We start from the raw sequence: 17,891 nt of genomic DNA on the forward strand, positions 1-17,891 counted from the left end.
CTACTCGGGAGGCTGAGGCGGGAGAATCACTTGAGCCCAGGAGACGAAGGTTGCGGTAAGCCTAGATTGTGCCATTGCACTCCAGCCTGGGCAACAAGAGTGAACTCCGTCTCAAAAAAAGAAAAAGAAAAAAAGGGAGAACACCACTCCGAGGGAACATGCCATGGGACAAAAGAATCTGAACAACAGCCTTCAGTCCTAGACATTACCTCTGAGAGAGCCTACCCAAATGAGAAAGAACCAGAAAAACAACTCTGGTAATACGACAAGACAAGGTTCTTTAACACCTCCAACAAATCACAATAGCACACCAGCAATGGACCCAAACCAAGAAGAAATCCCTGATTTACTTGAAAAAGAATTCAGGAGGTTAGTTATTAGGCTAATCAGGGAGGCACCAGAAAAACGCAAAGCCCAATGTAAGGAAATCCAAAAAATGATACAAGAAGTGAAAGAAGAAATATTCAAGGAAATAGATAGCATAAATAAAAACCAATCAAAACTTCAGGAATAAATAGACACACTCATAGAAATGCGAAATGCTATAGAAAGTCTCAGCAATAGAATTGAACAAGTAGAAGAAACAAATTCAGAGCTCGAAGACAAGGTCTTTGAATTAACCCAGTCCGACAAAGACAAAGAAAAAAAGAATAAGAAAACATGAACAAAGCCTCCAGGAAGTCTGGGATTATGTTAAACAACCAAACCTAAGAATAATTGGTGTTCCTAAGGAGGAAGAGAAATCTAAAAGTTTAGAAAACATATTTGGGGGAATAATTGAGGAAAACTTCCCTGACCTTGCTACAGACCTAAACATCCAAATACAAGAAGCACAAAGAACACCTGGGAAATTCATCACAAAAAGATGATTGCCTAGGCTCATTGTCATCAGGTTATCTAAAGTTAAGACGAAGGAAAGAATCTTAAGAGCTGTGAGACAGAAGCACCAGGTAACCTATAATGGAAAATCTATCAGATTAATAGCAGGTTTCTCAGCAGAAACCCTAGAAGCTAGAAGGGATTCTAGCCCTATCTTCAGCTTCCTCAAACAAAACAATTATCAGCCAAGAATTCTTTATCTAGTGAAACTAAGCTTCACATGTCAAGTAAAGATACAGTGTTTTTCAGAAAAACAAATGCTGAGAGAATTTACCACTATCAAGCTACCACTACGAGAACTGCTAAAACGAGCTCGAAATCTTGAAACAAATCCTGGAAACACAACAGAACCTCTTTAAAGCATAAATTTCAGAGATCTATAAAACAAAAATACAATTAAAAAAAAAAAACAAGGTATACAGGCAACAAATAGCATGATGAATGGAATGGTACCTCACGTCTCAATACTAACATTGAATGTAAGTGGCCTAAATGCTCCACTTAGAAGATACAGAACTGCAAAATAGATAAGAATTCACCTGTTGTGGGAAGTCAGGGACCCTGAACAGAGGGACCAGCTGGAGCCATGGCAGAGGAGTATAAATTGTGAAGATTTCATGGACATTTATCACTTCCCTAATAATATTCTTATAATTTTTTATGTCTGTCTTACTTTAATCTCTTAATCCTGTTATCTTCGTAAATTGAGGATGTATGTCACCTCAGGTCCACTGTGATGAATGCGTTAACTATACAAATTGATTGTAAAACGTGTGTTTGAACAATATGAAATCAGTGCACCTTGAAAAAAAAAAACAGAATAACAGCGATTTTCAGGGAACAAGGGAAGACAACCATAATAAGGTCTGACTGCCTGCGGGGTGGAGCAGAACAGAGCCATATTTTTCTTCTTGCAGAGAGCCTATAAACGGACGTGCAAGTAGCGAAGATATCGCTAAATTCTTTTCCTAGCAAGGAATATTAATAATTAAGACCCTGGGAAAGGAATTGCATTCCTGGGGGGAGGTCTATAAATGGCCACTCTGGAAGTGTCTGTCTTATGCGGTTGAGATAAGGACTGAAATATGCCCTGGTCTCCTGCAGTACCCTCAGGCTTATGAGGGTTGGGAAAAGACCACTCCCCAGTAAATTTGAGGTCAGACCAGTGCTCTGATCTTGAACCCTGATTTCTGTTGTTTAAGATGTTTATCAAGACAATACATGCACAGCTGAACATAGACCCTTATTAGGAGTTTTTGATTTTGCCCTTTGCCTTGTGATCTTTGCTTTGCCCTTTGCCTTGTGATCTTTATTGGCCTCAAAAGCATGTGATCTTTGTTCTCCTTTTTGCCCTTTGAAGCATGTGATCTTTGTGACCTACTCCCTGTTCATACGCCTCCCCGCCTTTTGAAGTCCTTAATAAAAACCTGCTGGTTTTGAGGCTCAGGTGGGCATCACGGTCCTACCACCATGTGATGTCACCCCCTGGTGGCACAGATGTAAAATTCCTCTCTTTGTACTCTTTCTCTTTATTTCTCAGATTGGCCAACACTTAGGGAAAACAGAGAAAGAACCTACATTGAAATACTGGGGACAGGTTCCCCCAGTATTCACCAACCATCTGCTGCCTTCAAGAGACTCACCTAACAAATAAGGACTCACACAAACTTAAGGTAAAGGGATGGAAAAAGACATTTCATGCACATGGACATTAAAAGCAAGCAGGAGTAGCTATTCTTGTATCAGACAAATCTTAAAGGAACAGCAGTTAAAAAAGACAAAGAACGACATTATACAATGATAAAAGGCCTTGTGCAACAGTAAACTATCACAATCTGAAATGTACATGCACCTAACACTGGAGTTCCCAAATTTATAAAACAATTACTAATAGGCCTAAGAAATGAGATAGATAGCAACACAATAATAGTGGGGGATTTCAATACTCAACTGACAGCACTAGACAGGTCATCAAGACAGAAAGTCAACAAAGAAACAATGGATTTAAACTATACTCCAGCCGGGCTTGGTGGCTCATGCCTATAATCCCAGCACTTTGGGAGGCCGAGGCAGGCAGATCACAAGGTCAGGAAATCGAGACCATCCTGGCTAACACGGTGAAACCCTGTCTCTACTAAAAAAAAAAAATACAAAAAATTAGCCGGGCAGGGTGGCAGGCACCTGTAGTCCCAGCTACTCTGGAGGCTGAAGCAGGAGAATGGCCTGAACCCGGAAGGCAGAGCTTGCAGTGAGCCGAGATCACACCACTGCACTCCAGCCTAGGCGACAGAGCAAGACTCCATCTCAAAAAAAAAAAAAAACTATACTCTGGAACAAATGGACTTAACAGATATTTACAGAACATTCCATCCAACAACTGCAGAATATACATTCTATTCAACAGAGCATGGAACTTTCTCCAAGAGACAGACCATATGATAGGCCACAAAAAAAGCCTCAATAAATTTAAGAAAGTTGAAATTATAGTTGGAGAGCCAAGATGGCCGAATAGGAACAGCTCCGGTCTACAGCTCCCAGCGTGAGCGACGCAGAAGACGGGTGATTTCTGCATTTCCATCTGAGGTACTGGGTTCATCTCACTAGGGAGTGCCAGACAGTGGGCGCAGGCCAGTGGGTGCAGCGCACCGTGCGCGAGCCAAAGCAGGGCGAGGCATTGCCTCACCTGGGAAGCGCAAGGGGTCAGGGAGTTCCCTTTCTGAGTCAAAGAAAGGGGTGACGGACGCACCTGGAAAATCGGGTCACTCCCACCCGATTATTGCGCTTTTCAGACCGGCTTAAAAAACGGCGCACCACGAGACTATATCCCACACCTGACTCGGAGGGTCCTACGCCCACGGAATCTCGCTGATTGCTAGCACAGCAGTCTGAGATCAAACTGCAAGGCGGCAGCGAGGCTGGGGGAGGGGCGCCCGCCATTGCCCAGGCTTGATTAGGTAAACAAAGCAGCCGGGAAGCTCGAACTGGGTGGAGCCCACCACAGCTCAAGGAGGCTTGCCTGCCTCTGTAGGCTCCACCTCTGGGGGCAGGGCACAGACAAACAAAAAGACAGCAGTAACCTCTGCAGACTTAAATGTCCCTGTCTGACAGCTTTGAAGAGAGCAGTGGTTCTCCCAGCACGCAGCTGGAGATCTGAGAACGGGCAGACTGCCTCCTCAAGTGGGTCCCTGACCCCTGACCCCCGAGCAGCCTAACTGGGAGGCACCCCCCAGCAGGGGCACACTGACACCTCACACGGCAGGGTATTCCAACAGACCTGCAGCTGAGGGTCCTGTCTGTTAGAAGGAAAACTAACAAACAGAAAGGACATCCACACTGAAAACCCATCTGTACATCACCATCATCAAAGACCAAAAGTAGATAAAACCACAAAGATGGGGAAAAAACAGAACAGAAAAACTGGCAACTCTAAAACGCAGAGCACCTCTCCTCCTCCAAAGGAACGCAGTCCCTCACCAGCAACGGAACAAAGCTGGATGGAGAATGAGTTTGACAAGCTGAGAGAAGAAGGCTTCAGACGATCAAATTACTCTGAGCTACGGGAGGACATTCAAACCAAAGGCAAAGAAGTTGAAAACTTTGAAAAAAATTTAGAAGAATGTATAACTAGAATAACCAATACAGAGAAGTGCTTAAAGGAGCTGATGGAGCTGAAAACCAAGGCTCGAGAACTACGTGAAGAATGCAGAAGCCTCAGGAGCCGATGCGATCAACTGGAAGAAAGGGTATCAGCAATGGAAGATGAAATGAATGAAACGAAGCGAGAAGGGAAGTCTAGAGAAAAAAGAATAAAAAGAAATGAGCAAAGCCTCCAAGAAATATGGGACTATGTGAAAAGACCAAATCTACGTCTGATTGGTGTACCTGAAAGTGATGCGGAGAATGGAACCAAGTTGGAAAACACTCTGCAGGATATTATCCAGGAGAACTTCCCCAATCTAGCAAGGCAGGCCAACATTCAGATTCAGGAAATACAGAGAACACCACAAAGATACTCCTCGAGAAGAGCAACTCCAAGACACATAATTGTCAGATTCACCAAAGTTGAAATGAAGGAAAAAATGTTAAGGGCAGCCAGAGAGAAAGGTCGGGTTACCCTCAAAGGGAAGCCCATCAGACTAACAGCGGATTTCTCGGCAGAAACCCTACAAGCCAGAAGAGAGTGGGGGCCAATATTCAACATTCTTAAAGAAAAGAATTTTCAACCCAGAATTTCATATCCAGCCAAACTAAGCTTCATAAGTGAAGGAGGAATAAAATACTTTACAGACAAGCAAATGCTGAGAGATTTTGTCACCACCAGGCCTGCCCTAAAAGAGCTCCTGAAGGAAGCGCTAAACATGGAAAGGAACAACCAGTACCAGCCGCTGCAAAATCATGCCGAAATGTAAAGACCATGGAGACTAGGAAGAAACTGCATCAACTAATGAGCAAAATCACCAGCTAACATCATAATGACAGGATCAAATTCACACATAACAATATTAACTTTAAATGTAAATGGACTAAATTCTCCAATTAAAAGACACAGACTGGCAAGTTGGATAAAGAGTCAAGACCCATCAGTATGCTGTATTCAGGAAACCCATCTCACGTGCAGAGACACACATAGGCTCAAAATAAAAGGATGGAGGAAGATCTACCAAGCAAATGGAAAACAAAAAAAGGCAGGGGTTGCAATCCTAGTCTCTGACAAAACAGACTTTAAACCAACAAAGATCAAAAGAGACAAAGAAGGCCATTACATAATGGTAAAGGGATCAATTCAACAAGAGGAGCTAACTATCCTAAATATATATGCACCCAATACAGGAGCACCCAGATTCATAAAGCAAGTCCTGAGTGACCTACAAAGAGACTTAGACTCCCACACATTAATAATGGGAGACTTTAACACCCCACTGTCAACATTAGACAGATCAACGAGACAGAAAGTCAACAAGGATACCCAGGAATTGAACTCAGCTCTGCACCAAGTGGACCTAATAGACATCTACAGAACTCTCCACCCCAAATCAACAGAATATACATTTTTTTCAGCACCACACCACACCTATTCCAAAATTGACCACATAGTTGGAAGTAAAGCTCTCCTCAGCAAATGTAAAAGAACAGAAATTATAACAAACTATCTCTCAGACCACAGTGCAATCAAACTAGAACTCAGGATTAAAAATCTCACTCAAAGCCGCTCAACTACATGGAAACTGAACAACCTGCTCCTGAATGACTACTGGGTACATAACGAAATGAAGGCAGAAATAAAGATGTTCTTTGAAACCAACGAGAACAAAGACACAACATACCAGAATCTCTGGGATGCATTCAAAGCAGTGTGTAGAGGGAAATTTATAGCACTAAATGCCCACAAGAGAAAGCAGGAAAGATCCAAAATTGACACCCTAACATCACAATTAAAAGAACTAGAAAAGCAAGAGCAAACACATTCAAAAGCTAGCAGAAGGCAAGAAATAACTAAAATCAGAGCAGAACTGAAGGAAATAGAGACACAAAAAACCCTTCAAAAAATCAATGAATCCAGGAGCTGGTTTTTTGAAAGGATCAACAAAATTGATAGACCGCTAGCAAGACTAATAAAGAAAAAAAGAGAGAAGAATCAAATAGACACAATAAAAAATGATAAAGGGGATATCACCACCGATCCCACAGAAATACAAACTACCATCAGAGAATACTACAAACACCTCTACGCAAATAAACTAGAAAATCTAGAAGAAATGGATACATTCCTTGACACATACACTCTCCCAAGACTAAACCAGGAAGAAGTTGAATCTCTGAATAGACCAATAACAGGAGCTGAAATTGTGGCAATAATCAATAGTTTACCAACCAAAAAGAGTCCAGGACCAGATGGATTCACAGCCGAATTCTACCAGAGGTACAAGGAGGAACTGGTACCATTCCTTCTGAAACTATTCCAATCAATAGAAAAAGAGGGAATCCTCCCTAACTCATTTTATGAGGCCAGCATCATTCTGATACCAAAGCCGGGCAGAGACACAACCAAAAAAGAGAATTTTAGACCAATATCCTTGATGAACATTGATGCAAAAATCCTCAATAAAATACTGGCAAACCGAATCCAGCAGCACATCAAAAAGCTTATCCACCATGATCAAGTGGGCTTCATCCCCGGGATGCAAGGCTGGTTCAATATACGCAAATCAATAAATGTAATCCAGCATATAAACAGAGCCAAAGACAAAAACCACATGATTATCTCAATAGATGCAGAAAAAGCCTTTGACAAAATTCAACAACCCTTCATGCTAAAAACTCTCAATAAATTAGGTATTGATGGGACGTATTTCAAAATAATAAGAGCTATCTATGACAAACCCACAGCCAATATCATACTGAATGGGCAAAAACTGGAAGCATTCCCTTTGAAAACTGGCACAAGACAGGGATGCCCTCTCTCACCGCTCCTATTCAACATAGTGTTGGAAGTTCTGGCCAGGGCAATCAGGCAGGAGAAGGAAATAAAGGGTATTCAATTAGGAAAAGAGGAAGTCAAATTGTCCCTGTTTGCAGACGACATGATTGTTTATCTAGAAAACCCCATTGTCTCAGCCCAAAATCTCCTTAAGCTGATAAGCAACTTCAGCAAAGTCTCAGGATACAAAATCAATGTACAAAAATCACAAGCATTCTTATACACCAATAACAGACAAACAGAGAGCCAAATCATGAGTGAACTCCCATTCACAATTGCTTCAAAGAGAATAAAATACCTAGGAATCCAACTTACAAGGGATGTGAAGGACCTCTTCAAGGAGAACTACAAACCACTGCTCAAGGAAATAAAAGAGGATACAAACAAATGGAAGAACATTCCATGCTCATGGGTAGGAAGAATCAATATCGTGAAAATGGCCATACTGCCCAAGGTAATTTACAGATTCAATGCCATCCCCATCAAGCTACCAATGACTTTCTTCACAGAATTGGAAAAAACTACTTTAAAGTTCATATGGAACCAAAAAAGAGCCCGCATTGCCAAGTCAATCCTAAGCCAAAAGAACAAAGCTGGAGGCATCACACTACCTGACTTCAAACTATACTACAAGGCTACAGTAACCAAAACAGCATGGTACTGGTACCAAAACAGAGATATAGATCAATGGAACAGAACAGAGCCCTCAGAAATAACGCCGCATACCTACAACTATCTGATCTTTGACAAACCTGAGAAAAACAAACAATGGGGAAAGGATTCCCTATTTAATAAATGGTGCTGGGAAAACTGGCTAGCCATATGTAGAAAGCTGAAACTGGATCCCTTCCTTACACCTTATACAAAAATCAATTCAAGATGGATTAAAGATTTAAACGTTAGACCTAAAACCATAAAAACCCTAGAAGAAAACCTAGGCATTACCATTCAGGACATAGGCGTGGGCAAGGACTTCATGTCCAAAACACCAAAAGCAATGGCAACAAAAGCCAAAATTGACAAATGGGATCTAATTAAACTAAAGAGCTTCTGCACAGCAAAAGAAACTACCATCAGAGTGAACAGGCAACCTACAATATGGGAGAAAATTTTCACAACCTACTCATCTGACAAAGGGCTAATATCCAGAATCTACAATGAACTCAAACAAATTTACAAGAAAAAAACAAACAACCCCATCAAAAAGTGGGCGAAGGACATGAACAGACACTTCTCAAAAGAAGACATTTATGCAGCCAAAAAACACATGAAAAAATGCTCATCATCACTGGCCATCAGAGAAATGCAAATCAAAACCACTATGAGATATCATCTCACACCAGTTAGAATGGCAATCATTAAAAAGTCAGGAAACAACAGGTGCTGGAGAGGATGTGGAGAAATAGGAACACTTTTACACTGTTGGTGGGACTGTAAACTAGTTCAACCATTGTGGAAGTCAGTGTGGCGATTCCTCAGGGATCTAGAACTAGAAATACCATTTGACCCAGCCATCCCATTACTGGGTATATACCCAAAGGACTATAAATCATGCTGCTATAAAGACACATGCACACGTATGTTTATTGCGGCATTATTCACAATAGCAAAGACTTGGAACCAACCCAAATGTCCAACAATGATAGACTGGATTAAGAAAATGTGGCACATATACACCATGGAATACTATGCAGCCATAAAAAATGATGAGTTCATGTCCTTTGTAGGGACATGGATGAAATTGGAAACCATCATTCTCAGTAAACTATCGCAAGAACAAAAAACCAAACACCGCATATTCTCACTCATAGGTGGGAATTGAACAATGAGATCACATGGACACAGGAAGGGGAATATCACACTCTGGGGACTGTTGTGGGGTGGGGGGAGGGGGGAGGGATAGCATTGGGAGATATACCACCAGCATGGCACATGTATACATATGTAACTAACCCGCACAATGTGCACATGTACCCTAAAACTTAAAGTATAATAAAAAAAAAAAAAAAAAAAAAGAAATTATATCAAGCACTCTCTCAGATCACAATGGAATAAAACTGGAAATCTACTTCGAAGGAACCTTCAAAACCATGCAAATACCTGGAAATTAAATAACTTGCTCCTGAATGATCACTGGGTCAAAAATGAAATCAAGATGGAAATTAAAAAATTCTTCGAACTGAACAACTATAGTGACACAACCTATCAAAACCTTTGGGACACAGCAAAGGTGGTGCTGAGAGGAAAGTTCATAGTTCTAAATGCCTACATCAAAAAGTCTGAAACAGCACAAACAGACAACCTAAGGTCACACCTCAAGGAACTAGAGAAACAAGAACAAACCAAACCCAAACCCAGCAGAAGAAAGGCAATGACCAATATCAGAGCAGAACTAAATGAAATTGAAACAAACAAAAAGAATACAAAAGACAAATTAAACAAAAAGCTGTTTCTTTGAAAAGATAAATAAAATTGATAGACCACTGGCAAGATTAACCAAGAAGAGAGAAAATCCAAATAAGTTCAGTAAGAAACAAAACAGGAGATACTACAACTGACACCACAGAAATACAAAAGGTCATTCAAGGCAACTATGAACACCTTTATGCGCATATACTAGAAAACCTACAAGACACGGAAGAATTCCTGGAAAAATACAACCCTCCTAGCTTAAATCAGGAAGAATTAGATAGTCTGAACAGACCAATAACAAGCAGCCAAACTGAAATGATAATTTAAAAATTACCAACAAAAAAAAGTCCAGGACCAGCTAAAAAAAAAAACAAAAACTTAGGAATATACCTAACCAAGGAAGTAAAAGACCTCTACAAGGAAAACTACAAAACACTGCATTAATGTTAGTTACAAAACACTGCTGAAAGAAGTCACAGACGACACAAACGAATGGAAACACATCCCATGCTCATCGATGGGTGGAATCAATATTGGGAAAATGGCCATACTGCCAAAAGCAATTTACAAATTCAATGCAATTCCCATCAAAATACCACCATCATTCTTCACAGAACTAGAAAAAACAATTCAAAATCTCATATGGAACCAAAAAAGAGTCCACATGGCCAAAGCAAGACTAAGCAAAAAGAACAAAACTGGAGGCATCATATTACCTGATTTCAAACTATACTATAAGGCCATACTCATCAGAACAGCACGGTACTGTATAAAAATAGGCACATAGACCAATGGAACAGAACAGAGAATCCAGAAGTAAACCCAAATACTTACAGCTAACTGATCTTCAACAAGGCAAACAAAAACATAAAGTGGGGAAAGGACACACTTTTCAACAAATGGTGCTGGGATAACTGGCTAGCCATATGTGGGAGAATGAAACTGGATCTTCTTCTCTCACTTTACACAAAAATCAACTCAAGATGGATTAAGGACTTAAATCTAAGCCCTGAAACTATAAAAATTCTAGAAGATAACACTGGAAAGATTCTTCTACACATTGGCTTACACAAGACCAAGAACCTAAAGGGGAATGTAATAAAAGTAAAGATAAATTGCTGAGACTTAATTAAACAGCTTTGCACAGCAAAAGGAACAGTTAGCAGAGTAAACAGACAACCCACAAAGTGGGAAAAACTCTTCACAATCTATATACATCTGACAAAGGACTAACATCCAGAAGCTACAATGAACTCAAATCAACAAGAAAAAAACAAACAATCCCACCAAAAAGGGATTGATGGCTGAGACAATGAGTAGACAGTTCTCAAAAGAACATATACAAATGGCCAACAAACATAGAAAAAAATGCTCAACATCACTAATGATCAGGGAAATGCAAATCAAAACCACAATGCGATACCACCATTCTCACTTCAAGAAAGGCCATAATCAAAAAATAGTACATGTTGGCATTGATGCAGTGAACAGAGAATACTTCCACACTGCTGGTGGGAATATAAACTAGTACAACCACTATGGAAAACAGTGTGGAGATTCCTTAAAGAGCTAAAAGTAGGCAGAGCATGGTGGCTCACGCCTGTCATCCCAGCACTTTAGGAGGCTGAGGCAGGCAGATCACAAGGTCAGGAGTTCAAGATCAGCCTGGGCAACACGTTAAAATTTTGTAAAAATACAAAAATTAGCTAGATGCAGTGGTGCTACTCAGGAGGCTGAGGGAGGGGAATCGCTTGAACCCAGGAAGTGGAGGTTACAGTGAGCCTAGATCGTGCTGCTGCACTCCAGCCTGGGCGACAGAGTAAGACTCCATCTCAAAAAACAAAAAAGGCACTAAAAGTAGAACTACCATTTGATCCAGCAATCCCACTACTTGGTATCCACCCAGAGGAAAAGAAGTCATTATATGAAAAAGATACTTGCACACACGTTTATAGCAGCAAAATTCGCAATTACAAAACGTGGAACCAACCCAAATGCCCAGCAATCAATGAAAGGATAAAGAAACTGTGGTGGGTGGGGGTGTTTGTGTGTGCATATGTATATACATACATATATGTGCGTGTGTATATATATGTATATACATACGTGTGTATGTGTGTATATATATGATGGAATACTACCCAGCCATAAAAAGGAATGAATTAATGGCATTTGCAGCAACCTCTAGCAATCAGTGAGTGGATAAAGAAACTGTGGTGTGTGTGTGTGTGTGTGTGTGTGTATATTCTACACCAGCCTGGTGTAGCCTGGCCAACATGGTGTGTGTGTGTGTGTGTGTGTGTATATGTATATATATGATGTGTATATATATGAAGTGTATATATATATATACACATATATATGTGATGGAATACTACTCAGCCATAAAAAGGAATGAATTAATGGCATTTGCAGCAACCTGGATAAGACTGCAGACTATTATTCTAAGTGAAGTAACTCAGAAGCAGAAAACCAAACATCGTATGTGTTCTTCCTCATAACTGGGAGCTAAGCTATGAGAATGCAAAAGCATAAGAATGAGACAATGGACTTTGAGGACTCAGGGGGAAAGGGTGGGAAGGGGGTGAGGGATAAAAGACTACAAATAGGGTACAGTGTATACTGCTCCAGTGATGGGTGCAGCAAAATCTCACAAATCACCACTAAACAACTTACTCATGTAACAAAACACCACCTGTTCCCCAATAACCTATGGAAATAAAAAATTTTTTTAAATAAAAATAAAATAGAATAAAATTTTTAAAAATTACTTGTTCAACGATATATTTTATTTAAGAAAAACAATTATGGGGCCATGGCTGGAATACTATGATTATGCAATAACAGACAATGGCCGTGGTGAATACATGGGTAAAGGGGAGCAGTGTAATACAGTGGGGAAAAAACAATGAATTTAGATTTACAAGACAATGCTTGAGTTTCAACTGTGCCATTTTACTCCCTATGAGATGCAGAGCAGATGTCTTCCTTCACCTATCTTGAGTTTTCTCATCTGCTTAGGAAGGCAGCTGAGAGAAACAAATGAGAAACACACACAGATAAACAAAACAAAACAAAAAACCACAAAAGATTGTTGAAACATGAAGATAGGATTAAATGCCAGAAGGTTTTTTATTTTTAATTAATTAATCTTTTTTTTTTTTGAGACGGAGTTTCACTCTTGTTGCCCAGGCTGGAGTGCAATGGTGTGATCCCAGCTCACTGCAACCTCTGCCTCCCAGGTTCAAGTGAACAGATTACAGGCATGTGCCACCACGCACGGCTAATTTGGCATTTTTAGTAGACAGGGTTTTACTACATTGGTTAAGCTGGTCTTGAACTCCTGACCTCAGGTGATCCACCCGCCTCAGCCTCCTAAAGTGCTGGGATTACAGGCTTGAGCCACTGCGCCTGGCCAATGCCAGAAGTTTAACCCAAACTAGGAATAAAGCAATAAAATAGATAGACAGCCTTGTAATTCCCAGGATGCCATCTCTTAATTTAGCAACAAAGGCAAAATCTATGGTATAAGGATCAGAAGTTCCTTTTGAAACTAAAAACATATATTAATAGGGTGGGTGCGGTGGCTCATGCCTGTAATCCCAGCACTTTGGGAAGCCAAGGAGGTCAGATCATTTGAGGCCTAGAGCTCAAGACCAGCTTGGCCAACAAGGAGAAAAGAAACCTCGCCTCTACTAAAAAAAAAAAAATTACAGAAATCAGCCAGATGTGGTGGTGCATGCCTGTAGTCCCAGCTACTCAGAAGAATCACTTGAACCTGGTAGGCGGAGGTTGCAGTGAGCTGAGATCGCACCACTGCATGCCAGCCTGGGCAACACAGCAAGAATCTGTCTCAGGAAAAAAAACAACATATATTAATAAATCAATATTAAATAAATGGGCAAGTAGGTCTAAGTATTTTGGAGTTCTACTTTTAAAGAAAGGACATAAAACTTGTTATGCCTCTGATAACAAAACCTATTTCATCTAAATATTTTCAACTATGATTTTCACCTAGCATGATGAAAAAGGTATCACAGAAAAGAGGGCAACATTTAGTTTAAGAATTCCGAGATGGGCCAGGTGCAGTGGCTCACACCTGTAATCCCAGCACTTCGGGAGGCTGAGGCAGGCAGACCACTTGAGGCCAGGAGTTAGAGACCAGCCTGGCCAACATGACAACACCCTATCTCTATCAAAAACACAAAAATTAGCCAGGAGTGTTGGCACACACATGTAGTCCCAGCTACTCGGAAGCCTGGGGCACAAGAATTGTTTGGGCCCGGGAGGCAGAGGTTCCAGTAAGCCAAGATCACGCCATTGCACTCCAGCCTGGGCGACAGAGCAAGACTCTGTCTCCAAAAAAAAAAAAAAAAAAAAAGAATTCCTAGATGAACTGAGACAATAGCAGAGAGTTTTAATATTCAAAGAATACAAATGTACAATCATTTTAATGTTAGGAAGCTAAAGAGTTTTAATATTCAAAGAATACAAATGTACAATCATTTTAATGTTAGAAAGCCAAAGAAGCTTCTAAAAATAAAAATTCATGTAATTCAATATTTCTGAAAAATTGTAAATGCCAAAAGTTGCCCAAAGTATACATTTAGGCATTTTAAAACAGTCAAAAAAATTCTCTACAGCTAAAATGACAACTTCAGTTACTTTTTCAATAATATATAAATGAAGTTATATAGCTGACATATAAATGGAGTTTTACTAAGGGGAAACAAATGACTTTATTCTACAAATAACCTAGCTTTCACTGATTCTTTAACAAACAGCTATTAAGCACAAAGTAAGTTGAATATCTGGAATAAAATGAACATAAATACCAGATGCGCTGGACATGGCGGCTCATGCCTATAATCCCAGCACTTTGGGAGTCCAAGGTGGGCAGATCACTTGAGGTCAGGAGTTCAAGACCAGCCTGGCCAACATGGTGAAACCCTGTCTCTAGTAAAAACACAGAAAAATTAGCTGGGCCTGGTGGTGCATGCCTGTAATCCCAGCTACTCAGGAGGCTGAGACACAAGAATCACTTGAATCTGGGAGGCCAAGACTGCAGTGAGCCGAGATCGTGCCACTGCACTCTAGCCTGGGCGACAGAGCGAGACTCTGCCTTGGAAAAAAAAAAAGAAAAAACCTCATGATTCCTGCCATCAAGGATTCTACAAGCTAGGGAGGGAAAAGGATACATAAACAAATAATAACAACATCTAAAACTGTTAGACGAGACTTATGCACTACACACAATAAGAATAAAGACCAATAGGGGCTTGGCACAGTGGTTCATGCCTGCAATCCCAACACTTTGGGAGGCCAAGGCAGGAGTATGGCTTGAGCCTAGGAGTTTGAGACCAGCCTGGGCAACACAGTGAGATGCTATCTCTCAAAAAACTAATAATAAATAAGGAACAATATAGTTTTATTTATTTTTCATATTTGTAAAACTCAAAAATATTAACAAGAAAAAAACACTTTCTCAAATAATGGACAAATAATAATTAAAAACTCTCTTACTTGGAAAATCCTTTCCATCTGGATAGTAATATTCTGTGAATTCTATATAGACAGCTGACATTTCTTGTGGAAGATATAGGGATTTTTTATTGCAGCAAATCATGCTTTTGGGGGAAGAACGACATTGTTCCGCTGTAGAAACCTGAAAAGATAAATAAGTTTATTGAAATCACACTGAATAAAAACCTTTCCAAATAATTTATGCAATCCAGACAGTACTTTTAAAACTACTTACAAAACTTTGCTAATGGTTAATTTCCAGTGTAAACTTTATTATATATTTAACTTCACATGGAATTATTTTTAAACACCCATCAACTATTCAGAAAACTCTATAATCTTTTTGGATCCTTATCAATCACAAAATCAACACTGTACAATATTCCTTACAAACTTATTATTGTGAGCCTTAAAAACAACAGAAAAATGATAATGATATTCTATCAGATAATATAGATAAGTAAATGGCAGTCAGGACATAGATCCAAGTCCTCAAATCCAGAATGCTTCCCCGTACGCTGTTTAAAATAATCTTTACCATAATCTCTCCATTACCATGAAAAATAATACAGCTATATACAGTTTCTGCTTGAGATAATAAAAACTCTGGAGACGAATAATGGTACTGGTTACACAACAACGTGAATGTGCTTAATGCCAATTATTATATAATATATAGATACAGACATAGATTTTTTTTTTTTGGTAGAGATGGGGTTTCGCCATGTTGGCCAGGCTGGTCTCAAACTCCTGACCTCAAGCAATCCACCCACCTCAGCTTCCCAAAGTGCTGGGATTACAGGCGTGAGCCACTGCACCTAGCCGATATTATTAGGTTGGTGCAAAAGTAATTGCAGTTTTGCCATTACTTTCAATGGCAAAAACCTAAATATGTGTGTGTGTGTGTATATATATATATATATAATTATTATTGTAAATTCAGTCATACCTTACCACAATAAAAAATTAATTTAAAAATAATAGCTATAAACACTTCTGTCAAATAGTTTGATCACTCAAATTCATTTTCCAAAAAGACTATGTTTTATACACAAATCAATAAATGTGATTCACCACGAACAGAACTAAAAACAAAAACCATATGATTGTCTCAATAGGCAAAGAAAATGCTTTTGATAAAATCCAACGTCCCTTCACAATAAAAACCCTCAACAAACTATGAATCAAAGAAACATACCTCAAAACAGTAAGAGTAATCTATGACAAACTCACAGCTAACATCATTCTGAAGTGGCAAAAGCTGAAAGCATTTCCCTTAAGGAATGGAACAAGACAAGGATGCCCCCTCTCACGACTCCTATTCAAAATAGTACTGGAAGTTCTAGCTAGAGCAATCAGGCAAGAGAAAGAAAGAAAGGGCATCCAAATAGGAAAAGAAGTCAAATTATTTCTCTTTGCTGACAATATGATTCTATACCTAGAAAATGCTAAACTCCACGAAAAGACTCCCATGACTGATAAGCAACTTCAATAAAGTTTCAGGATACAAAATCAATGTAAACAATCAGCAGTATTTTTATATACCAGTAACATTCAAGGTGAAAGCCAAACAACAACAACAACAACAAATCCTAGGACTACATCTAACCAAAAGATAAAAGATCTCTACAAGAACTGGGCCAGGCATGATGGCTCACATCTGTAATCCCAGCACTGTGAGAGGCTGAGGCGGGCAGATCATTTGAGGCCAGGAGCTCGAGACCAGCGTGGCCAACATGGCGAAACCCCATCTCTACCAAAAATACAAAAATCAGCTGGGCGTGGTGGCACACGCCTGTAATCCCAGTTACTTGGGAGGCTGAGGCATAAAAATCGCTTGAACTCGGGAGACGGAGGTTGTAGTGAGCTAACACCACTGTATTCCAGCCTGGGCAACAGAACAAGACGCTGTTTCAAAAAAAAAAAAAAAAAGTCCACACTGCTGAAAACAATATACAGACTCAATGTCATTCCTATCAAACTACAAACATCATTTTGCACAAAATTAGAAAAAAATATTTAAAATATTTAAAAATTCATATGAAACCCAAAAGCCTGAACAGCCAAAGCAACTCTAAGAAAAAAGAACAAAGCTGGAGACATTACATAACTATACTATAAGGAACCAAAATGGCATGGTACTGATACAAAAACAGAGACATAGATCAATGGAACAGAATAGAGAACCCAGAAATAAAATCGCACACCTATAACTATCTGATCTTTGACAAATTCAACAATCACAAGCAATGGGGAAAGGACACCCTATTCAATGAATGGTGCCTGGATGACTGGCTAGTCATATTTAGAAGAATGAAACTGGACCCCTACACCTTCCTTTTTTTTTTTTTTTTTTTTGAGACGGAGTCTAGCTCTGTCACCCAGGCTGGAGTGCAATGGCACGATCTCAGCTCACTGCAACCTCTACCTCCCGGGTTCAAGCAATTCTCCTGCCTCAGCCTCCTGAGTAGCTGGGATTACAGGCGCGCACCACCACACCCAGCTAAGTTTTGTATTTTTAGTAGAGATGGGGTTTCACTATGTTGGCCAGGCTGGTCTCGAACTCCTGACCTTGTGATCCGCCCGCCTCGGCCTCTCA

The 17,891-nt window shown here is 39.9% G+C and overlaps 1 protein-coding gene across 3 annotated transcripts in view; it reads right to left on the minus strand.

Moving 5' to 3' along the window:
- BLTP3B (bridge-like lipid transfer protein family member 3B) overlaps positions 1–17,891 on the minus strand; it is a 112,562-nt gene that overhangs the window by 26,539 nt on the left and 68,132 nt on the right. For all 3 annotated transcript variants that reach the window (XM_004053733.5, XM_055358752.2, XM_063694232.1), the window contains one exon: positions 15,293–15,434. In XM_004053733.5, coding sequence (XP_004053781.2) covers positions 15,293–15,434 — 142 coding nt within the window. The remainder of the gene's footprint in view (positions 1–15,292; positions 15,435–17,891) is intronic.

This window comes from Gorilla gorilla, chromosome 10 (genome assembly GCF_029281585.2).
Source record: "Gorilla gorilla gorilla isolate KB3781 chromosome 10, NHGRI_mGorGor1-v2.1_pri, whole genome shotgun sequence".
Classification (NCBI taxonomy): domain Eukaryota; kingdom Metazoa; phylum Chordata; class Mammalia; order Primates; family Hominidae; genus Gorilla; species Gorilla gorilla.